The sequence below is a fragment of the Rhinopithecus bieti genome, unplaced genomic scaffold (assembly GCF_001698545.2).
Source record: "Rhinopithecus bieti isolate Rb0 unplaced genomic scaffold, ASM169854v2 scaffold_5002, whole genome shotgun sequence".
NCBI lineage: Eukaryota > Metazoa > Chordata > Mammalia > Primates > Cercopithecidae > Rhinopithecus > Rhinopithecus bieti.
This window is the reverse complement of record NW_016804830.1, coordinates 2,189,322-2,215,894: the sequence shown is the minus strand read 5'-3', so window position 1 is coordinate 2,215,894 and position 26,573 is coordinate 2,189,322. Positions and strand designations below refer to the sequence as shown.

At 43.8% G+C, this 26,573-nt stretch overlaps 1 protein-coding gene across 6 annotated transcripts; it reads left to right on the top strand.

Annotated features, from left to right (window-relative positions):
• Positions 1 to 2,176: 2,176 nt before the first annotated feature.
• Positions 2,177 to 26,147, top strand: ZNF793 (zinc finger protein 793). Of its 6 annotated transcripts, XM_017870594.1 has the most exons (8): positions 2,177 to 2,262; positions 3,422 to 3,560; positions 13,597 to 13,712; positions 14,465 to 14,510; positions 18,115 to 18,241; positions 19,070 to 19,165; positions 23,559 to 24,561; positions 26,055 to 26,147. In XM_017870594.1, the coding sequence occupies exons 3-7, from the start codon at positions 13,615 to 13,617 to the stop codon at positions 24,539 to 24,541; spliced, it is 1,350 nt and encodes a 449-aa protein (XP_017726083.1). In that variant the 5' UTR covers positions 2,177 to 2,262; positions 3,422 to 3,560; positions 13,597 to 13,614; the 3' UTR covers positions 24,542 to 24,561; positions 26,055 to 26,147. The 6 variants fall into 6 exon arrangements, with proteins under 6 accessions (XP_017726083.1, XP_017726082.1, XP_017726086.1 ...); XM_017870593.1 differs by lacking the exon at positions 26,055 to 26,147 and having other exon boundaries at positions 23,559 to 24,666; XM_017870595.1 differs by lacking the exons at positions 2,177 to 2,262; positions 26,055 to 26,147 and adding an exon at positions 2,289 to 2,467 and having other exon boundaries at positions 23,559 to 24,666.
• Positions 26,148 to 26,573: the final 426 nt, after the last annotated feature.

The following is a 26,573-nucleotide window of genomic DNA, read 5'->3' as shown; positions in this document are numbered from 1 at the left end:
ATCTAGCAGTGCCATAGGCCTTTAATTTTCCATCACAAGGAAAAGAGGAAACTGGTAATAATCTCCCTCTGACAGAATAATCTCACAAGTTTAGAAACCTTACTTAAAGAATTCAGAAACCCTGTCTCTACTAAAAATACAAAATTAGCCAGGCATGGTGGCGCATACCTGTAATCGCAGCTACTCAGGAGTCTGAGGCCGGAGAATCGCTTGAACCCAGGAGGCAGAGGTTGTGGTCAGCCGAAATTGCGCCAATGCACTGCAGCCTGGGCCACAAGAGTGAAACTCCGTCTCAAAAAAAAAATAAAAAAAAAAAATTAAGAAATGTCAACTGTAGTATTTAACACAGCATTGAAGTTATCTGTTGACGCATAGCAAATTACCCCAAACTCAGAAGCTTAAAACAACAAAAATTTAGTATCTCACATACTTTCTGAGGGTCAGGAATATAGGAGCTGCTATAGCTGAGTGCTTGTGACTGAGTCTCTCATGCAGTTGCATTCGAACTATTGACAGGGGCTGCATTCATCTCAAGGTTTGACTGGGGCTGGGAGATGTGCTTCCAAGGGTGACCCACTTGGTTATAGGAAGGCCCCAGCTCCTCCCAGGATATTGGGTGGAGGGCTTAGTTCCTTGCTACATGGGCCTCTCCATAGGCTGTCTCGGTATCCTCATGACATGGCAACTACTCTCAAAGTGGGGGCAGCAGCCTTTAAGACAGAAGTCAAGGTGCCTTTTATTATCATATTTAATCTCAGCAGTGACATCTATCACTGGTACTGTATTCTATTAGTCTCACAGTTCAACCCTGGTACAATGTGGGAGGGAACTACATAAGAGTGTGAATAGTAGGAGGTAGGAATCATTGGGAAACATTTTGGAGGTCAGTTATTGTATCAGTTGCTAGGATAACCAGTGGAATTAGGATTTTTTAAAAAAGCCATTTTCATAAGACAAGGCAATCTTTTCTAGAGATCTTCCAATTTGACCTGTGATATGCAGAGCACTGCGTTAGGCGGTATCCAAGGCAGGCCTGTAGTGAATGCTGTTGGTACCCAGCCACTACCCCTGGGCAATCATATGCAGACCGCTGGCTTCTTACTGCAGGCACCTATAGACTCAGCCTAAACCTTCCCAGGAGGCAGGCTGGAAGTGCTGGAGCTTTAACACCTCTGGAGTGGCTCTAAAACAATGGGGAAGAGAAATGGTGTAGACATGTGTCAGCTTCATCGGCCTGGGGGTTGTGACAACTTGGAAGTGGTTTCTACACAATTCCCCAGAGTTCTCAAGCTGACTGAGCCCTCACTGATCACAGAGCTAATCGGCTCACCGATGCACTGTATAGTCGTTCCCATCGCTCCCGTCTCACTTCTCCATTCCCTACCTACCAAATAAACTTCTTGCACTCATATTCTTCCCTCAGGTCGGCTTATCGGGCAAGCCTCCTCAGGTAAAAACCTTGCTTTCAATATTTCCTTTCTATTATGCGCTAAGAACTCAGATCTCTTCCCACTGCTGCAGCCCCGCCCTTTCCTTGCGGCTCCGCCCTTTCCGTGAAGTCACGCCCCCTCCTTAGGCTGTCTCTGTCTCCCTAAAAGAAGAGCGAGTCTCTTCGCTGCTCTGTAACTCCCAGAGCTGGTTCAGAAAAAGTTTCACATTGCCATAGGGTAACTCCTCCTAGGAGAGGCTGCACCCATTGCACGTAAGAAGCGGTAAAACTGTTCGCGGCCATCTTATCAGGCTGCGGGAAACAAAAAAAGCTCAGCGTTGATGTCTGGGCGCCGCCATGTTAGTCACAGGAGGTTTTGGCATCTGAGATGCTGAGTTAAGAGCAGAGACGACATCTCTGTTTAGGGATCCAGGGACATTTGCTTCTCCTTGTCCTAAAATAGCCTTATCTTTTGGTCGGGCAAAGAAAGGGCTTAATCATCCGTCGTACGGCACAGCTTTAAACATGGCCGCCCCCAGTAGGAGTCAGGCGGGCGTCGCCATCATACCTCCCATTACAGCTTTGAGAAACCCAGAATCCTGTTCTCTGGAAGGTTGTCGGGTGGCGGCTGACAGCTTCAAAGTCGCAATTGAGTCTGCGCACCGGCCATTCAGGATGGGACGACCTTATACCGCGATGAGGCGGTGTGGCAGGACGATCAATTTCAGATTCTGGGCGCGGATGCAGCATAAATGGGAAGGGTCGGTTTGAGAAACGGTCAAACCTGGGGACCGGCGGAGGCTAGTGACCTGTCGACTACGGTGGCCGACTGGGTCAGTTATGGGTGCCCGTGAGGGTCAACGACAAGGGGACTGAAGGGTTAAGAGATTGGGCGTCTGAGCCTCTCGGGGCCTCAGTGGTGGCGGGCAGAGGTTGGCGGGAGTCAATGGCACAGTCTCTGAAGAAGATGGTTTGGGAGTGTGTGGGAATCAATAAATGCGAGTTCTGTGAAATGTCTTGATTTTCAGGGTGCATGGGGTCAGTTATAGTGGTCTTCATGGGTCTGGGGTCAATTGGGATTTTTCAGACACTGGTTTAGAGAGCTTTAAGGTTAATGATCTGAGCCCGAGAGGATGAGTGATCGGAGGTTCTAAGTTCTGTGGGCAGTAATAGTTTGGGTACCGGAATTGGTGATTGTGGAAACTTGGGGGTTCAGTTATGACGGGGGTCAGTGGTGATGAATATTTGGAGAAATGTTTTGGGCCATCGGTGATTGAGACTTACTTCATATCATCGGTGGAGGATCGGAGAGTAATAACGATTGGACTTTTGTAGATCAGGGAATGGAGAATAGAGTCAAGTGTGCTTATCTTAAAGGTACGCCTCAATAAGGCTCAGTTATTCGGACTGTCACTTGTGGGTGGGGGTGGGGCTGTGAGAACCAACAATTAATCCTCAGTCGTTGGGATATCATTGGCGAACAGTGTGGGTTCACGATTGGGGGCTGTGTAAATTCACTGCCAATCAGATCGGATCAGCGTGCTTTGTAGTTACTGACCAGTAGTCTCTCCTGGTCAGATTTAAACATACGGGAATATCAGTGACTATGAAAACCTCTGAGGATTGGAGATTGGAGGCCGGTGATTGGGGACACTATGTGTGTCTGATTAGGAGGCTTATAAGGGTTGGTGTTGAGGGTCCTGAAATGTGGAGATTGGGAATGGGAAAATCACAGATTTGAGGCTGCAAGCCTGCATAATGGGAACACATTTCACTCAAATGACACTCCCTAGCTGAATAGCAACCAGTTCCTCTCCACCAAGGCCCATCTCAAAACTCTTTTCTGAACCCACACCCTGTTTATTGTTCTCCACAATAATGAAAATAATTTGAAAGGATCGCGTGCTAAACTTATCTAAAGTACCATGTCATTAAAGATGTGGCCTCTATTGTTCTTATTAGTGATCTAATGCATATTTTTTCCTGTTTAAGGTTCTTTCTGGCAAAGGTAATGACATACGCATCTGTGACAGCATCCCAAGAGCGAGCCTGGTTTCTGAAAATCCATTCTGACTCTGTGACAGCGGGGATGGATGTGACCTTGCCCGTGGTTAGAAAACAAATTTACTGAGTAAGTATCTAAAATGATAATGTAGGCTGGGTGCAGTGGCTCATGCCTGTAGTCCCAGCACTGTGGGAGGCCAAGGTGGGTGGATCATTTGAAGTCAGGAGTTACCAGGCTGGTCAACATGGTGAAACCCTGCCTCTACTAAAAACACAAAAATTAGCTGGGCGTGGTGGCGGGCGCCTGAGGTCCCAGCTACTCTGGAGGCTGAGGCAGGAGAATCATTTGAACCCTGGAGGTGGAGATTGCAGTGAACCGAGATTGTACCACTGCACTCCAGCCTGGATGACAGAACGAGACTCTGTCTCAAAATAAATAAATAAATAAATACAAATAAACAAAATAAAATAAAATGATAATGTAAAAGATTTGGCTGAAAGAGCAAATTGAGAGTTTAGAAAATACTTTCATCTAGGCTCAGCTTAAAAATAAATTATCAAAGGAAGAGAAACTAGATTTGGAATTTATTGTATTCTGAGAGTGTTTTTGCCTTGTCCTATATATTTTATGCATAGCCACATTTAACCTCCACTAATCAGTTCCTTATAAAGTCCTGGCAGAAAAAATTCGAGACAGATAAAGCCACAACAACCACAAAACAAAATTTAAAGCTACTTTTAGAAACTGTTCCTCACTGAAATTGAAATTGAACTAATAGTTATTAAAATGGCTGAGATGGGATTGCAAATAAAATGGAAATAAGATTTAAAATAATAGATGTAGGGGATATAAGTGCAGTTTTGTTACATGGATATATTTCATAGTGGGGAAGCCTGGGCTTTTAGTGTAACTATCACTTGAATAATGTACATTGAACCTGTCTGGTAATTTCTCATTCCCTACCCGCTTCCTAGCCTCCCTCCATTCAGAGTCACTCATGTCTATTATTCTGCTTTCTATGTCCATGTGTATACATTATTATCTTATAAGTGAGAAAATGCAGTATTTGACTTTCAGTTTCTGAGTTAGAAAATAAGATTTTGACCATTACTCTAATGAAAAGGTACAATGCCAAAACAATATTTTAACTTTAAAAAATTATTACATTTGATCTTTATGTAACCTTCAGAAAAAGCACAATGCCTGTAGCATCTTAAGAAATAAAGGCAGCTGGATGCTAAGGCAGGTAACATCTTTCAGAACCCACATAGGTCATGTTTTAGTTTTAAAAGCAGATAGTCCCTATTTTTCATTTGCACAGAATCAAAGACAGATAGCTGCTTAGCGTGGGTGAAGTAATAAGCCAGGGTAAGGAGTTTGAGTATTTTTTTCTCCACGTTGTTTCCCTTCACCACCCATACTGTGCTCAGTGCCAGGTTTCAGAGCAAATAATTTAAAAAAAATTTTTTACATAAACCTTTTATTGTGATATAAGATATAGGCAAAAATGTATATAAATATGCAGCTCAATGAATTGTCACAAGGGAATACCCCTGGGTATTGCACTCAGATCAGAAAACAACATTCTAGCACCATGCCCTCATGATGCCCCTCCCGGTCACTACTCTGCCAGAGGGAACCATTCTCCTAGCTTCTAATCTTACAGATTAGTTTTGTCTGTTTTTGATCCCCAATTTAATGGGATATTCACTGAGGGGAGGAGCACCATGGGGAGAGGCAAGATGTGGCTGTGTTTGAACAAAATTTCTTTTTCTTTTTTTTTTTTTGAGACGGAGTTTCACTCTTGTTGCCCAGGCTGGAGCGCAATGGGGCGATCTCAATTCACCACAACCTCCACCTCCCGGGTTCAAGTGATTCTCCTGCCTCAGCCTCTCAAGTAGCTGGAATTACAGGCACGCACCACCATGCCCAGCTAATTTGTATTTTTAGTAGAGGTGTATTTTTAATTTGTATTTTTTAGTAGTGAGCCACTGCGCCCAGCCTGTGTTTGAACAAAATTTCTAAGTTTGAATGGAGACAATTTCATTTATATAACAGACATTTCTCCAGGTCATTAAATATTCCCTTTTTGGCCAGGCACAGTGGCTTACGTCCGTAATCTCAGTGCTTTGGAAGGCTGAGGTAGGAGGATTGTTTGAGGCCAGAAGCTTGAGACCAGCCTGTGCAACATAGCGAAACTCCATCATTACACAAAATTTAAAAATTAGCTGGGTAGTCTGGCCATGTTGGCTCACGCCTGTAATCCCAGCACTTTGGGAGGCCAAGGCGAGTGGATCACCTGAGGTCAGGAGTTCAAGACCAGCCTGACCAACATGGTGAAACTCCGTCTCTACTAAAAATACAAAAAAAAAAAAAAATTAGCTGGGCTTGGTGGTGGGCACCTGTAATCCCAGCTACTTGGGAGGCTGAGGCAGGAGAATTAGTTAAACCCAGGAGGCAGAGTTTATAGTGAACCAAGATTGCACCACTGCACTCCAGCCTGGGCAAGAAGAGTGAAACTCCGTCTAAAAAAAAAAAAAAAAAAAAAAAATTAGCTGGGTGTGGTGGCTCACACCTGTGATCCTAGCTACTGGAGAGGCTGAGGTGAAAGAATTCCTTGAACTCAGGAGTTCAAGGTTGTAGTGAGCTATCATCGGCCCTAGCCTGGGTGACAGAGTGAGACCCTGTTTCAAAAAAAAAGAATTCTGTAAAAAAATTGAGGCATAATACACATGTAGTCAAGTGGGCTTATCTTTAAGGTACAACTCAATAAATTTTTATATTACAGAATCCTGTAACCACAGCCTAGATCAAGATATTCATCGCTTCTAACACCTTGAAGGTGTCCTTACTGGTCAATACCTACTGCCACCCCAGGGGTAACTAGGGTTTAATATAGTGGATTACTTTTGCCTGCTTTTGAATTTGAACTGAATTTCATGTATCCCCTATGAGTCCACTTGATTGACTCATATTCATTGAATTTGATAGGATTCCATTTGAATCATATACATGTGAAGCCAAGGCATTCATACCATGAGGAAATTTTGTTTGAAATTCTGAAACCACACAAATACCAGGACAAAATTCTAAACTGAAGGCTGGGTGTGGTGTCTCATGCCTGTAATCCCAGCACTTTGGGAGGCTGAAGCGGGTGGATCAGGAGCTGGAGACCAGCCTGGCCAACACAGTGAAACCCCATCTCTACTAAAAATACAAAAATTAGCCTGGTATGGTGACGAGAGCCTGTAGTCCCAGCTACTCAGGAGGCTGAGGCAGGAGAATCATTTGTACTTGGGATGTGGAGGTTGCTGAAAACACAGTCGACTATCCAGTAACAGATATGAAAAGAAAATTGGAGTACCTATGTGAAAGCATAAAACATTACATTTTGAGATATATAGAAAGTCTTGAGTAAATACTCAAGCCTTGTTCTTGGATTGGAAGGCTCAACAATTTTCAGAATTGTCAGTATATTCTTATATGAATGGACAAATTCAGTGAAATGTTAAGCAAAATCTTAAGAAGGGATCTCTTTGCCCCAAATTATAACAGAATAATTCGACAGTTTATGTTGAAGATGAAACATTTGAGAATATCTAGGACATTTATGAAAAATAATAAGAGGTAATGTGCTAAACAAAGCTTTCAAACATACAGCTTCAGGAGACAGAGGCTACAACCTAAGAGGAAGAATAAGTTGACGGAGAAGATACTGAGTTCACTTTTGTGAAACCACAATGGGTGGCAATGAGAGACCTATGATCTAGTTTTTTTTAATTTTTTTTTTTTTGAGACAAGAGTTTCCCACTTCTTCTCCAGGCTGGAGTACAATGGCGCGATCTTGGCTCACTGCAACCTCTGCCTCGCGTGTTCAGGTGATTCTCCTGCCTCAGCCTCCCGAGTAGCTGCGACTAAAGGCGTGCGCCACCATGCCCGGGTAATTTTTACATTTTTAGTAGAGATGGGGTTTCACCATGTTGGTCAGGCTGGTCTTAAACTCCTGACCTCAGGTGATCCACCCACCCCAGCCTCCCAAGTGCTGGGATTACAGGCGTGAGCCACTGTGCCTGGCCTATGATCTAGTTTTAAGTTTGTGACTGAGAGCATCCAGATGATGGTATCTATATGGTAAAATATGACTTTTGAGTTCAAATGTTAGGGACTGATAAGGGTGTGTAAGTCACAATCATGTCACAATGCTGAGATGGTGCCCATCAGATGGCTGCTATGCTGTTAGAAGAGTGACTGACTGCAGGGCAATACTGCTTTCCAAGATTGACTCTTTTATTTTCTTCTTTAATTTGGATTCTTGCTCTGTCACCCACAGTGGAGTACAGTGGTGCAATCTCAGCTCACTGTAACTTCTACTTCCCAGGTCCAAGCAATTCTCCTTCCTCAGCCTCCTGTGTAGCTGGGACTACAGGTGTGTACCACCATACCCAGCTAATTTTTGTATTTTTAGTAGAGATGGGGTTTTACCATGTTGGCCAGGTTGGTCTTGAACTCCTGGCCTCAAGTGATCTGCCCACCTCGGCCTCCCAATATGCTGGGATTATAGGCATGAGCCACCGTGCCCAGCCTAAGATTGACTCTTTACCAAGAAAGATAATGATTGATTTCATCTTCACGCGGATTCTCCCCATAGTTGCTCAGTTTTAGGGAGGAATTGAGGCTGAGGGAGGAAGGGAACTTTTTCACATTTCCTTACTTAATCAGGATAGGTGGCACTGCTTTTGTCTGCCACACTTGGCTCTGTGTTCAGATGGGCATCCCCAGTAGGAAAAAATCCATTTTTAAATAAAAAAGGAAAATTACTGACTAATTTTTCCTTGTTGTTGAAGGAAATTGAAGAAAACATTCATGATAGTTTTACCATATGTATCCAGTTACTGTTTCCTGCCTTAATAGTTTAGTTGGTATCTACAGCTGGAGGTGATTTTAGTAATCTACAGCTGGAGGTGCCTGTAATCCCAGCTACTTGGGAGGCTGAGACAGGAGAATCCCTTGAACCCAGGAGGTGGAGGCTGCAGTGGGCTGAGATCGCACCACTACACTCCAGTCTGGGCAACAAGAGAGAAACTCTGTCTAGAAGAAAAAAAAAAAAAAAAAAAAAAAGGCACATCAAATGTTGCATTGCTCTTTTAGAAGGCAAATCTGTCTCTGAGAGGCAGCAAGACTAAGAAGTTATAAACCGAAACACCACAGCCAGGCTAGTCGGGTGTATATCTCAGTGCTGCTGTGTGCTAGTTCTTCAGCTCTCTCAGGTACTATGTCTTTATCTAAAAATGGAGTAGGACTCGGTTTAGAGGGCAGTGTGAGGAATAAATGAGTCAATTTGAGGAAATAACCTGCACAGTGCCTAAGTTGAGATCAGGGCTCAATAAATACAAGCTAGGCTTTTTTTTTTCTTTTCTATTTCTGTCAGTTTCTATGATGTGTCATAGTTTTATTTGTTCTTCCTGTGTAAGACCATGCTTGTTTTGATTGGTCATTATTGTAAATTTTGTTATTATTGCTATTATCTAAATAAATACATAATTATGAGGCTATTGGAAAAGTTAGAAAATGAACACTTCAAAAATGCAATGTAAATTCCTTTCAATCCCCTCACTCAGAGAAAGCAACTGTTAATATTTTCATAGATTTGGACTTACATAATTTAAAAAATAGAATTATGCTTCACATTGTATGTTATGACTTGTATTTCCTGCTTCAAAATACATCACAAATGTAGTTCCAAATCGGAGTACACCACTCCATTACTATTTCTTTTTTTTTTTTTTTTTCTGAGGTGGAGTGTCACTCTGTCACCCAGGCTGGAGTGCAGTGGTGCAATCTCGGCTCACTGCAGCCTCCACTTCCTGGGTTCAAGTGATTCTCCCGTCTCAGCCTCCCACGTAGCTGGGATTACAGGCGCCTCCCACCACGCCTAGCTAATTTTTTCTGTTTTTAGTAGAGACAGGGTTTTGCTATGTTGGCCAGGCTAGTCTCAAATTCCTGACCTCAGTTGATCTGCCTGCCTTGGCCTCCCAAAGTGCTGGGATTACAAGGTGTGAGCCACCGCGCCCGGCCTCCACTACTATTTCTAATGTCTGCGTTGTGTTCCATTCTGTGGCTCACCAATATCAGCCTGCCAACCTTTTAATTGCTGGGACAGGTTGGGTGTGGGATTATAGGCTTACACCTATAATCCCAGCACTTTGGGAGGCCAGGGTGGGTGGATTGCTTGAGTCCAGAAGTCCAAGACCAGCCTGGGAAACATGGCGAAATGCTGTCTCTACAAAAGAAAAAAAAAAAATTAGCCAGGTTCGCTGGTACACGTCGATAGTCCCTCCTACTCGCGACGCTGAGGTGGGAGGATCATCTGAGCCCGGGAGTTTGAGGCTGCAGCAAGCCATGATCATGCCACTGTACTCCAGGCTATCTCAAATAAAGAAATAGATAAATGAAAAAATAAATAAATTATTGTTGGTACATTTTGATTGCTTCCAGTTGTTTTACTTTTGTAAGCAAAGGTGAGATGAACATCCTTGTACCTTTATCTTTTATTTTAGTGAGACGAATTAGTTCATAGAGACACATTATTGGATGCTGAAGAGTGGTTTAATGAGTGTGCACTCTAAAAATTCTGATAGGGCCAGGCGTGGTGCCTCACGCCTGTAATCCCAGCACTTTGGGAGGCCGAGGTGGGTGGATCATGAGGTCAGGAGATTGAGACCATCCTGACTAACGTGGTGAAACCCTGTCTCTACTAAAAATACAAAAAAATTAGCCAGGCGTGGTGGCGGGCACCTGTAGTCCCAGCTACTGGGGAGGCTGAGGCAGGAGAATGGTGTGAACCTGGGAGTCGGAGCTTGCAGTGATCCCAGATCTTGCCACTGCACTCCAGCCTGGGCGACAGAGTGAAACTCTGTCTCAGAAAAAAAAAGAAAAAAAATTCTGATATAAATTCCCTTCAGAAAGCTGTAATATCCTACCCTCCTACCAGCAGTGTAAGAGATATGATTTCCATCTTTACCAATCTTGTAAGCCAAAGACCATTTTAATAATCTTGTGGAAAAGACTTTTACTGAAAATACTACCAGAAGCAGAAACTATAAGGGGAAAAAAATCAACAAGTTGACTATTAAAAATAACCAATAAAACTTGTTTGGTATTTGGATACGAATAAACCCAAGTTTAAGGACAAATGACAAATAAGGACAAATGTTATCTATAAAAACATGTTTATAACAAATATGACAAAGGATTAATAGCCTCAATATATAAAGAGCAGCCGGGCGCAGTGGCTCACGCCTGTAATCCCAGCACTTTGGGAGGCCAAGGTGGGCGGATCACGAGGTCAGGAGATCGAGACCATCCTGGCTAACGCAGTGAAACCCCGTCTCTACAAAAAAATTAGCCGGGCGTAGTGGCGGGCACCTGTAGTCTCAGCTACTTGGGAGGCTGAGGCAGGAGAATGGTGTGAACCCGGGAGGCGGAGCTTGAAGTGAGCCGAGATCGCGCCACTGCACTCCAGCCTCGGAGGCAGAGGGAGACTCCGTCTCAAAAAAAAATAAAGAAATATATATATATATATAAAGAGCACTTGTAAATTAATTTTTGCAAATAACTCAGGAAAATCATAAGTGCATAAACAGACTGTTTACAAAAGAAATGCAAATGGCCAATAAATAGATGGGGAAAATGTCTTTCTCCATTAGAAATCAAAGGAGGGTAAAATAATAAATAAATGATGGGGATATTGAGACACAGAGAGACTAAGTAACTCATTCAACATCACACATCAGTAAATGGCAGAGCCTGCATTTGAACCGAGATTTTCTGGTTTTCAAGTCTGTTTGACAGCCTCTTTCTGTTTTCACAGATGAGGAAACAGGCCTAGAGAGGTGAAGTGTCTAGCCCGGATTCTCTCAGTTAGTCAGAGGAAGTGCTTGGCTTCAAACTTGTATCTGAGTCATTCCTTGGCTCAGGGAGTGACTCAGACACAAGGGTCTTTGTGGCAGTTTCCCGTGCTGCAGTCCCAGAGCAGAGTCATCACTCAGCGATGTCTCCTGCACAGCCTCTGCAGGCTTTTCCCCCTGAGGCCCCAGGCAGTGTTTGGGGAGGGATGAGTGGATGACTCTCACCGTGGGATCTGCTTATCTTCAGGTTCTCTGGGTGCCCTGCAGACCTTTGGATCCTGCCACCTTGCTGGATGTTAGGGTTCTCTAGCTCCTGCCAGCCCTTAGAACCACAGGACCTTGGTTACAACTTCTACAGAAGGTCCTGCAGCTGAGTGTGAGTTACTGTTGAGAGATGGAGCTGTGAGCACCTGGGCAGGCCAGGTTAAAGACCCTCTGTCCAGGAGAAGGGAACTTGGGATGAAAATTCCCTTCTGAAGGAATCACTGAGACCCCATACCTCTTGTCAGAGCAAAGACTCCCACATAAAAGAAAATAGCTTTATCCCTGAGCCAGAAGCTGACCAACCTGAAGACGTTCCTCTTTCCAGGGACTCTCCATGGCTACATGAAGGGAGGAGGGTCAGCCCAAGATCCAGGGAGACAGAGTGAAGGGAGAGGTAGGGAGGCCAGAGTCTCACTGCAGGTGCGATAGGTATGTTCTTTGAGGAGAAGGGGACATCCATCTAGCCCAGTGCATTCTGCTATCTTGTGGTATGGGGTATGGCCCATCCGCTCCTTTATTCTTGCTGGACCTTTCTAGACTTACTCTCCTGTCATTTTTGGCACCTCACCTTGCCTCTTGGAATGTGATGAGTTCATTCCATCCTGACTCAAGAGGCAGAAAAGGCCCTGGATTCTCAGAACGGTGGTGGTGGCAGAATTTATGGGCCTACTGTATATTATTTTGTTTTGTTTTGTTTTTTGAGACGGAGTTTCACTCTTGTCACCCAGGCTGGAGTACAATGGCGCAATCTCTGAATTACAGACATGCACCACCATGCCCGGCTAATTTTTGTATTTTTAGTAGAGACAGAGTTTCACCATGTTGATCAGGTTGTTCTCGAACCCCTGACCTCAAGCGATCCGCCCACCTCGCCTCCCAAAGTGCTGGGATTATGGGCATGAATCACCATGCATGACCAGTTTTTTTTTTTTTTTTTTTTGAGACAGAGTTTCACTCTTGTTGCACAGGCTGGAGTGCAATGGCGCGATCGCGGCTCACTGCAGCCTCCACCTCCTGGGTTCAAGGGATTCTCCTGCCTCAGCCTCCCGAGTAGCTGGGATTATAGGCACACATCACCACACCCGGCTAATTTTGTACTTTTAGTAGAGATGGGGTTTCACTATGTTGGTCATCCTTGTCTGGAATTCCCGACCTCAGGTTATCCACCTGCCTCAGCCTCCCAAAGTGCTGGGATTGCAGGCGTAAGCCACTGCACCCAGCCTTTTGTTTTTAACTAAACATTTTAATTGGAAATTTTTTTCCAAAAAAAAGCAAGAATATTACTGTGGCCTCCTATGTATTCCTTACCTAGGTTCATCTATATAAAGCCATGTTTGCATGTGCTGTCTTTCTATATACAAATATATATGTATATAGATGATTATGTCATATCATAAATATATCATCTTATTCTTTCTTAACTACTTAAGACTAACTTGCAGACGTGATGCTCCTTTATCCATAAGTACTTCAGGGTATATTTCCTAAGAATGAGAACATTTTCTTATATAACCGGTAGTTTTGAAAACCAGGCAATTAACACTGATTAGTAAGTCAGTGTTATAATGATTTAATAATCATGATAACTGGACTAATACAGAATATAGACTAGACTAATCCAGTCTACAACCAGATGTCAACTGTCACTTTATAGCAACTTTTCTTTCTTTTTTTTTTTTGAGACCAAGTCTCACTCTTGTCACCCAGGCTGGAGTGCAATGGCGTGATCTCGGCTCACTGCAGCCTCCGCCTTCTGGGTTCAAATGATTCTCCTGCCTCAGCCTCCTGAGTAGCTGGGATTAGAGGCGCCTGCCACCACGCCCGGCTAATTTGTGTATTTTTAGTAGAGGTGAGGTTTCACCACCTTGGCCAGGCTGGTCTCAAACTCCTGACCTCAGGCGATCCGCGCACCTCGGCCTCCCAAAGTGCTGGGATTACAGGCGTGAGCCACTGTGCCTGGCCCTATAGCAACTTTTCTTTTTCCATCCCAGGATCCAATCCAGGATCATATGCTGCCTTCAGGTGTCACATCCTTTCAGTCTCCTTTAATCAGGAGCAGTTTCTCAGTCTTCATCTTCCATGAAGTCGACATTTTTGAAGAGTATAGGTAGGTTATTTTGTATATTGTAACTCAGTATGGTTTTGTCTGATGTCTCTCTTCATTGATTAGGTTCAGGTATGCATTTGGGGTGTGAACACCACAGAAGGGATGTTGTACCCTTCACAGTGCATTATATCAGGAGGCACATGATGTCTTATATCTCATTACTGGTCACGTTAACTGATCACTTGATTAAGCAATACTGCCAAGTTTTTCCAAGGAAAAGTTACTTCTTTTCCTTTTATAATCATTAAATGTCTTGGGGTGTGGGGCATTTAGATACTATGGCAACCTTGCTTTATGGTCTACACTTTATGACCTGTACAATATTTCAAAGTATTTGAAACAAGTAAGAGATAAAGGATATTTATTTGTTTATTTATTTATTTAATTTTTGAGACAGGGTCTTACTCTGTCACCCAGGCCAGATTGCAGTAGTAGGATCATGGCTCACTGCAGCTTTGACCTCCTAGGCTCAAGGGATCCCCCCACCTCAGCCTCCTGGGTAGCTGGGACTACAGGTGTGCAACACCATGCCTGGCTAATTTTTTCTCTTTTTTTTGTAGAGACAGCGTTTTGCCATATTGTCCAGGCTGGTCTGTAGCTCCTGGCCCCAAATAAAGTGTGAGCCACCACACCCAGCTAAAAGCATGGATTTTTGTACAAGATTTACAAAGGAAATTTGCAATTTCCAAGACAGGCCTAGTCCCTTACACTCTGTTCTCTTTCTCCATCTTCTTCCCCCTACATGTCTACAGGTGTCAGATCTTTTTCCAAGAACAGCAGAAAATGATCGAGTACCAGGTGAGTATCACATTAAGTAACCCAGTTTTCCTTACTGGGGAAGCTGTCCTAGAAAAAAAAAGTATGCATTGTAAGTATGTACAGTTTGTACATACAGGCTGGGTTCTCAGGGAAGCTGACTCATAGATGGAGATTTTTCTCACCGGAGGTTTATTAGGCAGGCTCTTAGAACACCTGTAAGGCAGTGAGGGAAGCTCGAATGGGCTGAGGGAGTTGTTGAACAGAGGTCTCAGCAAATCTTATACTCTGGAGCTGGGATGGCCTTCAGCATTGTTGTGAATGGAGGCAAGGAGACTTTTATATTCTGAAATCAACTAATAATTGATTGTAGGCTACCTCAAGGAGGGTAGATATCCTTGGATGGTGCAGTACCCTTTGGCCAAGGATAATTCTCAGAAAGATTTTAAGCTGGCCGCTAGTGGTAGCTCATACCTGTAATCTCAGCACTTTGGGAGGCCAAGGCAGTTGGATCACCTGAGGTCAGGAGTTTGAGACCAGCCTGGCCAACACGGTGAAACGCTGTCTCTACTAAAAAAAATACAAAAATTAGCTGGGCATGGTGGTGCGTGCCTGTATTCCCAGCTACTCGGGAGGCTGAGGCAGGAGAATCTCTTGAGCCCAGGAGATGGAGGTTGTAGTTAGCTGAGATTGCGCCACTGCACTCCAGCCTGGGCAACACAGCAAGACTCCGTCTCAAAATTAATTAAGTAAGTAAGTAAGTAAAATCAACCAAGAGAAGAGGCCCATGAAGCAGAGTTTAGGAGAGTTCCACACATAGAACTTCTGTCCTCTCCTAAGGGAGCCCAAAACAGTGCTAAATCCTCCCAGCAGTAATGTGTGCCAATACACATGGAGCCTTGCCAACCAGGAAAGTGCACCTAAGCCCTGGTGTCCACTTTTTATTGGTGGTTGATCATGTAGAAAGGCTTGACTGTTCCCACTGCTGACCTCAGTTTCCAGCCCTTCCAAGAGGTTAAGCTCATGCCTGTGACCCAAAGCCCTCATTATAAACCACATCATTAGACTATCTAGTGTGACCCAAGGCCACTAGGTAAACAAGGACACTCTGAGGACATTCCAAGAGTATAGAGATTACTTCCCAGGAGCTGAGGGCAAAGGCCACACCTCTCTTTTGGCAAGGTCAAATTCTTTACCACACAGTCACTTAAAGACAGGATCACCAGGACCTTCCTAGGCGGGTACCCATGGGTCTCCCTCAGTGACTGTCCTGCTCCTTCACAACTTATGCTGGGATCTCCAGAGCTATCAATTCTTTTTTTCTTTTCTCTTTTATTTTGAGACAGAGTCTTGCTCTGTCACCTAGGCTAGAGTGCAGTGGCACGATCTCGGCTCACTGCAAGCTCTGCCTCCCGGGTTCACGCCACTCTCCTGCCTCAGCCTCCTGAGCAGCTGGGACTACAGGTGCCCGCCACCTCTCCTTTTTTTGTTTTGTTGTTTTAATTTTTAAAAAATTTTTGTGGCTACATAGTAGGTGTGTGTATTTACGGCAACATGTTTTGGTACAGGCATCATGCAACGTGAAATAATCACCCCATGCAGAATGGGGTCTGCTCTTCTTTACAGCGTTCTATCTTTCTCTAATGGTTACTGTCCTGCTTGTGAACATCACCTTTCACACAGGTTACTATAGGGGTCTTTCCTCTCACTTCCCTCCAGGTCACCCACCACACTTCTCTTTCCATCCATTGGCTTTAAAACTGCCTGTGAGTTTACATTGAAAGTGCATCTCTTGTAGGCAGCATTTTTTTTTTTTATTCAGTCTGACGATCTCTGCCTTTTTGGAGTGTTTAGTCTTTTTTTTTTTTTTTTTTTTTTTTTTTTGAGACAGAGTCTCATTTTATTACCCAGGGTAGAGTGCAGTGGCACTTTCTGGGCTCACTGAAACTTCTGCCTCCCAGCTTCAAGCGATTCTCCTGCCTCAGCCTCCTGAAGTGCTTGGATTACAGTCATGAGCCACCGTGCCTGGCCTGGAGTGTTCAGTCTTATATTAAATTATATTACATTTAATGTTTATTAAATTACATTATTGGTATAGTAGGATTTATATCTGTCATTTTCATGTCTGTTTTCTATTTATCCCATCTACTCTTTTGTTCCTCTATTTCTTCTTTCCTCTCTTTTGTTGTGCTATTGTAGATGAAGGGAACAGTTTTCAGAATTCTGTTTATTTATATCAGGTACAACTCTCATTATGATTTAGTGGTTACTCTATGGATACAATATATGTCTTTAACTTTTCACAGTTTATTTAGAGTTATCATTATACCACCTCACATAGAATGCAAGAAGCTCACCTCATGCCTTCTAGAATATGCTTTCTGCATACACTTCTTCTTGGATAGGGTCTCCATTGTCCTAAAGTCCATCATTTCTTTCTTTTCTTTTTTTTTTTTTTTTTTTTTTTGAGTCGGAGTCTCGGCCTGGCCTCCAGGCTGCAGTGTAATGGCACAATCTCAGCTCACTGCAACCTCTGCTTCCCAGGTTCTAGCGATTCTCCTGCCTTAGCCTCCTGAGTAGCTGGGACTACAGGCACCCACCACCATGTCCGGCTAATTTTTCTATTTTTAATAGAGATGGGGTTTCACCATGTTGGCCAGGCTTGTCTTGAACACCTGACCTCAGGTGATCCACCCACCTCGGCCTCCTAAAGTGCTGAGATTACAGGGGTTACCACCATGCCCAGCCCTAGAGCCCATCATTTCATTGCTGGCCGACCTCTGCATGCTTTTCTCTTGTTACGAGGTAACTTGCCACCCCTAAAATCACCATTTTGCCCCCCAGTCTTTGTTCCCACCGCTCCCCTGCATAGAATGCAGTTTTCCGTCTTCCTGGGGAGACTCAGCTTTCCATATCCCTGGGCTCTGAAGCCTAACCGGACCCAAAAAATTTAACAGACCATTCGCTTCTCTGTATGCCATAGCCTAGATGTCCTGCCATCACAGCTCTTGTGACACTTTTACCCTGATGGCTTTACATGTTGCTCTCTCTGTGCCAGACAGTGAGCTTCTTGAGGTCAGGACCCATCTATGATTGTGATCCCAGCAACACACAGTGGGTCTTCAATGTTTGTTGACTCAAAGTGTGAATGGCAATGGTAGATAGCTTCCAATATGATTTTCGTTTTCCCCACCATGTCTAACACAAAGCCAAGAATATAAAAGACCTTCCAGATAGATAATAAGCTCTAACTTATAAACATTATGGAAATCAGCACCATCTCTTGCACAAACTTTTTTCTTTTTTCTTTTTTTTCTTTTTTTGAGATGGAGTCTTGCCCTAGAGCCCAAGCTAGAGTGTAGTGGTGCGATCTCGGCTCACTGCAACCTCTGCCTCTTAGGTTCAAGTGATTCTCCCACCTCAGCCTCCCAAGTAGCTGGGATTACAAGTGTGCACCACCATGCCTGGCTAATTTTTGTATTTTTAGCATAGATGGGGTTTCACCATGTCTGCCAGGCTGGTCTTGAACTCCTGATCTTCCTGCCTTGGCCTCCCAAAGTGCTGGGATTACAGGCATGAGCCACCATGCCTGGCCATGCACAAACATTTTTTTCTACATGACTCAATGTCATTTTTGTTTCAACAGACACCTGTGTCATTCAAAGATGTAGTTGTGGGCTTCACCCAAGAGGAGTGGCACCGGCTGAGTCCTGCTCAAAGGGCCCTGTACCGGGATGTGATGCTGGAAACCTATAGCAATCTTGTCTCAGTGGGTAAGAACACCTTCACCATACAATGCAGATTATGTTCAAATGACCACCTTTCCTTTCTCAGTTGCTAAAAGCAACTGGAGTACTTTGGGAGGCCGAGGCAGGTGAATCACCTGATGTCAGGAGTTTGAAACCAGCCTGGCCAACATGGTGAACCCTGTCTCTACTAAAAATGCAAAAATTAGCTGGGTGTGGTAGCGGGTGCCTGTAATCCCAGCTACTTGGGAGACTGAGGCAGGAGAATCACTTGAACCCGGGAGGCGGAGGTTGCAGTGAGCTGAGATCACACCATTGCATTCCAGCCTGGGCAACAAGAGTGAAACTCCGTCTCAAAAAAAAAACAAAAACAAAACAAAAACAAAAAAAGCAACTGAAGTACCTAGAACCTCTGAAATATTTATTTAATAATTATCTAGCATTTTCTATGTGCCAGAAACTGTTTTAGCCACTTTAAAAATATTAACTTATTTCATCCTCATAAAAGCCTTATGAGGTAGTTACTATTAGTACCACTTTTTTACAGATTTGGAAATTGAGGTACAGAGAGGTGAAGTAACTTGCCCAGAGTCACCCAGCTAGTAGATAACAGAGTCAGGATTTGAACCTCAGTGTTCTGGCGGCACAGAATGCATTCTTACCCTGTGCTGCTGCCTCAGTGGGTATGGCTTGAGTTTCTGTGGTCCTGGATTACTGATTCCATTTGGTTCTGGACAAGGTGTGTGTTTAGTCCCCTCCCAAGTATAACATCTGTTGTGCAGCCTTTAAAGCTGCCTGAGAGGCCCTGAAGACCAAGGAGCTCAGTCCAAGGCCTGGATCATTTCCCTGGAACAGGTTATGAAGGCACCAAACCAGATGTGATCCTCAGGCTGGAGCAGGAAGAAGCACCATGGATTGGTGGGGCAGCACGCCCGGGCTGCCACTGTTGGGGTAAGTGTAATAAATCTAGCAAAAGGGGTACTGAAGGAGGCTGGCACCTTTGGAATTTTGTTCAGCATTCTTCTCTTAAAAGCCTTGACATTCCTCTGAGAACTTCAGCTACATTAATGCCTCTTTAACCTCCATGCAACCCCAACGCCTGAATCTGAGTGTTTTTCTCAGCTCTACTTGATTGCACCTCTGCCCTTAAGTGCTCAGTCCATCTCTCTTTCTCCAGAATCTTTCACATGCAGGTATTCTTACAAATAAAAGCTTCTATGATTCTCCTGTTCCTGCTTCCTATTCTGTGTTCTGACACTTTCCAGATGAAATGCTTCAGAGCTACCTGCTTTCCCTAATTTCTGCACTCAAATTTAAATCACTCCCATAGACAGATGACTGTGGGATCAGAGAAGAGGAAGCGGTGAATTCCATGTTGGGGTGAGGAGGTGTGAAGGAAATGCCTGAGCTGGGCCCATCTTAACCACTGCTGATTAACACTCAGACTCACTGCCCCTCTCCCTTCAGCTCTGTGAGACATTCCAGCAATGCCCATGGTACCCTGGGGTTGATGGATGGCCCATTCTTAGTGATGCCTTGGAACTTCTGCTTCTGGCGCTCTCTGGTGTGTGTTTCTCCATTAAAGTGTGCTCTTCAGCTGTCCTGAGACTGTGGTATCCTGGTTATCAGTTGCCCTGCTTTTCTTTTCTTCTCCGCTTCTGAAAATTTCATAACTGCAAATTCCACAAGAATGTATCTAGTCAGCAGTTTTTCCGACTGCTCTGTTATTATCTATTTCCCTGGCTCAAACCCAGCGTTTTCCTTCCAAGGAACTATTGCATTTTCTGTTTTCCATAACTTGGTTCTCTTTCCAGTGGTGTAACCCTCTCAAAGAACTCACCCATTCTGAGAGTACATGATCCTCACAACCAGCCTTTTTGCCGTGTTGGCCCCTTTCTCCCCCTTGCTCTGCCCAGCCCCACATTTAACTAGTCTGTGGATTACACTACAGGTGTGCACTGACCCTGTTCTTTGTGTGTCAAAAACTAAAATCATCTTCATTTGTCCTTGCTACCCCTGCCACACACTCACACTCACACACACACACGCACACACACACACCACTTCATCTTGCTTTTTATTCCAGAGCTTTGCTACCGTGTGGTCATTTTGAATCTTCTGCCTTTACCACTCACTCTAACTGTTCCATTCATATGTGTGGTTTTGTTGATTTTTTTTCTTCTGAGAAATGGCTTTAAATCTTCCTCTCTGCTTTTTTTTTTTTTCTTTTTTTTGAGACAGGGTCTCACTCTGTCACCCAGGCTGGAGTGCAGTGGCATGATCATGGTTCACTGCAGCCTCGACCTCCTGGGCTCAAGCGATCCTTCCACCACTTAACCTCCCGAGTAACTGGGATTACATTCGCGCTACCACACCTGGCTAGTTTTCATATTTTTTTGTAGAGAAGAGGTTTTGGAATGCCGCTCAGGCTGGTCTCAAACTCTTGGGCTCAAGAAGTCTACCTGCTTCGGCCTCCCAAAGTGCTGGAAATACTGGCATGAGTCACCATGCCCAGTCCTTCTCCACTTTTTTATTTTTTTTTTCAGATGAAATTTCGTTCTGTCGCTCAGGCTGGAGTGCAGTGGCACCATCTCAGCTAACTGCAACCTCTGCCTCCTGGGTTTAAGCAATTCTCTGCCTCAGCCTCCCAAGTAGCTGGGATTACAGGCACATGCCACCACGCCTGGCTAATTTTTGTATTTTTAGTAGAGATGGGGTTTCACCATCCTGGCCAGGCTGGTCTTGATCTGACTTCATGATCCACCTGCCTTAGCCTCCCAAAGTGCTGGGATTACTGGCATGAGCCGTCACGCCTGGCCCCACTTTTAATTTTCCACTGATATCTCCTAAAATCAGACCCAGATTATCTCATGACTGAATATCTTTTTTTTTTTTTTTGAGACGGAGTCTCGCTCTGTCGCCCAGGCTGGAGTGCAGTGGCCAGATCTCAGCTCACTGCAAGCTCCGCCTCCCGGGTTTACGCCATTCTCCCGCCTCAGCCTCCCGAGTACCTGGGACTACAGGCGCCCGCCACCTCGCCCGGCTAGTTTTTTGTATTTTTTTTAGTAGAGACGAGGTTTCACCATGTTCGCCAGGATGGTCTCGATCTCCTGACCTCGTGATCCGCCCGTCTCGGCCTCCCAAAGTGCTGGGATTACAGGCTTGAGCCACCGCGCCCGGCCATGACTGAATATCTTTAAGTGAGGGGTTATTAATTATTTTTGTGCCATGGACTTCTTAGGCATTCTTTTGAAGGCTGTAGACCTCACCTCTATGTATAAAAATACAATAAAATTCATAAGATTATAGAAAATAGTTATCAAAATATTTTCTTTTCTTTTCTTTTTTTTTTTTTAGATGGAGGTTTCGCTCTGTTACCCATGCCGGAGTGCGATGGCATGATCTCGGCTCACTGCAGCCTCCACCTCCTGGGTTCAAGTGATTCTCCTGCCTCAGCCTCCTGGGTAGCTGGGACTACAGGCATGTGCCACCACACCCAGCTTATTTTGTATTTTTAGTAGAGACTGGGTCTCACCATGTTGGTCAGGCTGGTCTCTGACTCCTGACCTCAGGTGATCCACCTGCCTTTGCCTCCCAAAGTGCTGGGATTACAGGCGTGAGCCACCATGCCCGGCTTCAAAATATTTTCAAAATGTGCAATATAATAGTAGATGTACTTTTTAATTTATACATTAATGAGACCCAGCATCAGGTCTAATAACTGTCATGATCTCAAAGAAGAGATGATTATAAACATAATAATGTGACATGAAAATAATATTCACAAACTAGTATCAAGTCACAGGAAGTGCTGATACTACTGTGTTTTGTTGCTTATATTGATAGTCAAAGGAAATGTTCAATTGTAGTTGGAACTCAGTGAAAACAAAAATGTAATTTTTTTTTTTTTTTTTTTTTTTTTTTTTTTTTTGAGACGGAGTTTGGCTCTGTCACCCAGGCTGGAGTGCAGTGGCCGGATCTCAGCTCACTGCAAGCTCCGCCTCCCGGGTTTACACCATTCTCCTGCCTCAGCCTCCCGAGTAGCTGGGACTTCAGGCGCCCGCCACCTCGCCCGGCTAGTTTTTTGTACTTTTTAGTAGACACGGGGTTTCACCGTGTTAGCCAGGATGGTCTCGATCTCCTGACCTCGTGATCCGCCCGTCTCGGCCTCCTAAAGTGCTGGGATTACAGGCTTGAGCCACCGCGCCCGGCCGATTTCTTTTCTATCAAAGTTCACAAGCCCGCTGATTTCTGCCTACCAAGTTAAGAACTCTTGCTTAAGTCCCAGTTAGCTTTGTTGACTTTATTTATTTATTTATTTATTTATTTTTTGAGACGGAGTCTCGCTCTGTCGCCCAGGCTGGAGTGCAGTGGCCGGATCTCAGCTCACTGCAAGCTCCGCCTCCCAGGTTTACGCCATTCTCTTGCCTCAGCCTCCCGAGTAGCCGGGACTACAGGCGCCCGCATCTCGCCCGGCTAATTTTTTTGTATTTTTTTAGTAGAGACGGAGTTTCACAGTGTTAGCCAGGATGGTCTCGATCTCCTGACCTCGTGATCCGCCCGTCTCGGCCTCCTAAAGTGCTGGGATTACAGGCTTGAGCCACCGCGCCCGGCCGACTTTATTTTTTAATCTGGTTCGCCTTAGAGTGCTTTGCCATTTATATTGTAACTAACTAGCCCAACATGATACACCCTTGGATGACTGCTATACCAGTGCTTGTTAAACTCCAAGGTGTTTGGAATCACCCGAGCATCTTGTTAAAATGCAGATTCTGATTAAGTAGGCCTGGGGTGGGGCCTCAGATTCTGCACATCTAACAAGCTCCAAGTAAGGCCAAAATTGCCACTTGAAAACCCACATGCTGGATAGCAAGGTACTGTATAACATTTCACCTTCTTTCTTCTATAACAGGGATCAGCAAACTATGGCCTGCCGATTGGCCACCTGCTTTGTGAATAAAGTTTTGTTAGAACACAGCCACATTCTTATGTTTACATATTGTCTATATTTTCATGGTATGGTGGGAGAGTTGAGTCATTGTGACGGAGACCATATGGCCCACAAAGCCTTTACTTTCTGACCCCTTAAAAATAAGTTTGCCAATCTCTGCTCTGTAATATCCTATTTTCTTTGAAATTATTGGTCTCTATACTCTATGGTACATTGTATTCCATTTGTGCCAGTGTTCAGAATCCTCTTTCCTCACAGAACACTCTTCCCTGCGTTTGTGCTTTGGGTTATGGTTCATGTTCTCTATTTGTGTGCTGTGCACTCTTTAAATTTTGAGAGCATTTCTCAAGTAGTATGAAGTTTCATAAGGATGATTCACTGTACTTTCTCCAGAAGACATCTGGCAAGTTAATATCCAGAGGAAAAGACGGCAAGACATGCTTTTGAGGCAAGGCGCAGCCATAAGCAAGAAAACACTGCCCAAGGAAAGAAGCCGTGAATATAGTAAGTTTGGGAAAATATCACTTCTGAGCACTGACCTTTTTTCTTCAATCCAGAGCCCTAACAACTGGAACGCTTGTGGAAAGAATTTGAACCATAATTTAGACTTGATTGGTTTTAAGAGAAACTGTGCAAAAAAGCAAGATGAGTGTTACGGTTATGAGAAATTGCTTCAGCGTATACACCATGGTAGACGACCTAATGGAGAAAAGCCCTGGGGTTGCAGTCACTGTGAGAAAGCTTTCACCCAGAACCCGGCACTTACGTATAAACCAGCAGTAAGTGATTCTCTCGTGTACAAACGGAAGAGGGTTCCACCTACAGAAAAACCCCACGTCTGTAGTGAGTGTGGGAAAGCCTTCTGCTACAAGTCTGAATTCATTAGGCATCAGAGAAGTCACACTGGGGAGAAGCCTTATGGCTGCACTGACTGTGGGAAAGCCTTTTCACATAAGTCAACCCTCATCAAACACCAGAGAATTCACACTGGGGTAAGACCCTTTGAATGTTTCTTTTGTGGGAAAGCCTTTACCCAGAAGTCACACCGCACAGAACATCAGAGAACACACACAGGAGAGAGACCCTTTGTCTGCAGTGAATGCGGGAAATCATTTGGTGAGAAGTCATACCTCAATGTACATCGAAAAATGCACACGGGAGAAAGACCCTATCATTGCAGAGAATGTGGAAAATCCTTCAGCCAGAAGTCCTGCCTCAATAAACATTGGAGAACTCACACAGGAGAGAAGCCCTATGGGTGCAATGAATGTGGGAAAGCTTTCTACCAGAAGCCAAACCTCAGCAGACATCAGAAAATTCATGCTCGGAAGAATGCCTACAGGAATGAAAACTTAATAATTGTGGGAAATACTTGAGCAAAAGATCTGGTTTCATGGTATGTAGGGAATCTATCCTAAGGAGAAATCTTATCATTTTAATGAATTTGGACAGTGTATATGTGTGTGTGTGTGTTTTTTTTTTTTTGAGTTGGATTCTTTCTCTGTTTCCCAGGCTGGAGTGCAATGGCACTATCTGCGTTCACTGCAACCTCCGCCTTCCAGGTTCAAGCAATTCTCCTGCCTCAGTCTCCCAAGTAGGTGGGATTACAGGCACCTGCCACCTCCCCTGGCTAATTTTTGTATTTTTAGTAGAGATAGGGTTTCACCATGTTGGCCAGGCTGGTCTCAAACTCCTGACCTCGTGATCCGCCTGCCTTGGCCTTCCAAAGTGCTGGGATTACAGATGTGAGCCACCGCACCCAACCGACAGTGTTTTATCATAATGGAAATCATGATCTAATTGTGATACAAACTTTTCTGGAAAATACTTTATAAAACATAATCATGGTCACCCTGGCATGTAAACATTTTAAAATGTATTAAATGGAATAACAACAGAATACAAAATATCTATGAAGAGACTTAAAGGCATACTCTGGTATATTCCACAGTGAGCCATACAATCAGCACTATTTGTATTTTGGAGTTGTAAATGTGAAATTAACATAAAATCTGAATAGCAGACACATATCACACAATATATAGAATGCCATTCAGAAAACTTTTCCACTTTAAATATCATCATTGTCTTTTGATGTCTTAACAATACAAAAAAAATAACAACAACGACATGGCCCACTATCTTTAAAAGAATTTATTGGCCGGGCGCGGTGGCTCAAGCCTGTAATCCCAGCACTTTGGGAGGCCGAGACGGGCGGATCACGAGGTCAGGAGATCGAGACCATCCTGGCTAACCCGGTGAAACCCCGTCTCTACTAAAAAATACAAAAAAACTAGCCGGGTGAGGTGGCGGGCGCCTGTAGTCCCAGCTACTCGGGAGGCTGAGGCAGGAGAATGGCGTAAACCCGGGAGGCGGAGCTTGCGTGAGCCAAGATCGGGTCACTGCACTCCAGCCTGGGCGACAGAGCGAGACTCCGTCTCAAAAAAAAAAAGAAGAATTTATTATACCAGCTACATTTTTCCACTTTTTGTAAAACACGTAAATGGCTATAGAGGTTGTTATTGTCCTCTTCAGTGTTTTTAAATGTATTTTGATAATTTGGCCAAAATTTTACCAAAATGTAGTTATTTATGTTAAAAATGCAAGCTAAGGAACAGTTTAAGAACCTGATATTGGGTAAATGAAACACTGTAAACTATTTGACAAAATGTAGTGTCACCCTGGTATACAGTACACTGTTCATATTTTCTTAGTCTTGCTTAAAATGTCTTGTAGCAAATTAGTAGCATAGATACTCTATTCTATATACAGTTTGTATAACTCAGAAATGTTTCATGCATAGACCACTGAAGGAGAATTTTTCTCTCTATTCTTCTGCAAATTAATTCAAGAATATTCATTTTTTTTTCATTTATATTTCCTTGCAAGTGTCCTGGACACTAAATCCCAAGGTCTTCATTATTTCAATGTTTGGAAAGAAGACTGCTTCCCTGAGTTGCCATGTCATCCATGTAAGAAAATAAATGGCCACGTGGAATCTACGTTTTTCAAGATTTGCCTCCATGTAAGACTGCCTGATCCAGAATGAGAAAGGAGACATAACCACAGATATCAATATGACTTTTAAGTGATAAAAGATAACTCATACAATTTTAATCAACATATTTTTTAAACAGAGGAGGCGGATGCTTTTCTAATAAACTTTAAATTATGAAAACTGCAATAAGAAGTAGAAAATTTGGTAGAATAATTACCATTGAAAAACTCAGAAAAAGCTATTAAAGATCTATAATGGGAAAATGCTCCAGGCTCAGAAGAGTTCATGCTTAGTTCTATCTATCTTTTAAAGAAAGAGTAATACCAGTGTTATTTATTATATGGATATAATATAATCCATAAACTATACTCCTCATTTATTTTATTAAGTCAGAATAAGTTTTAACACCA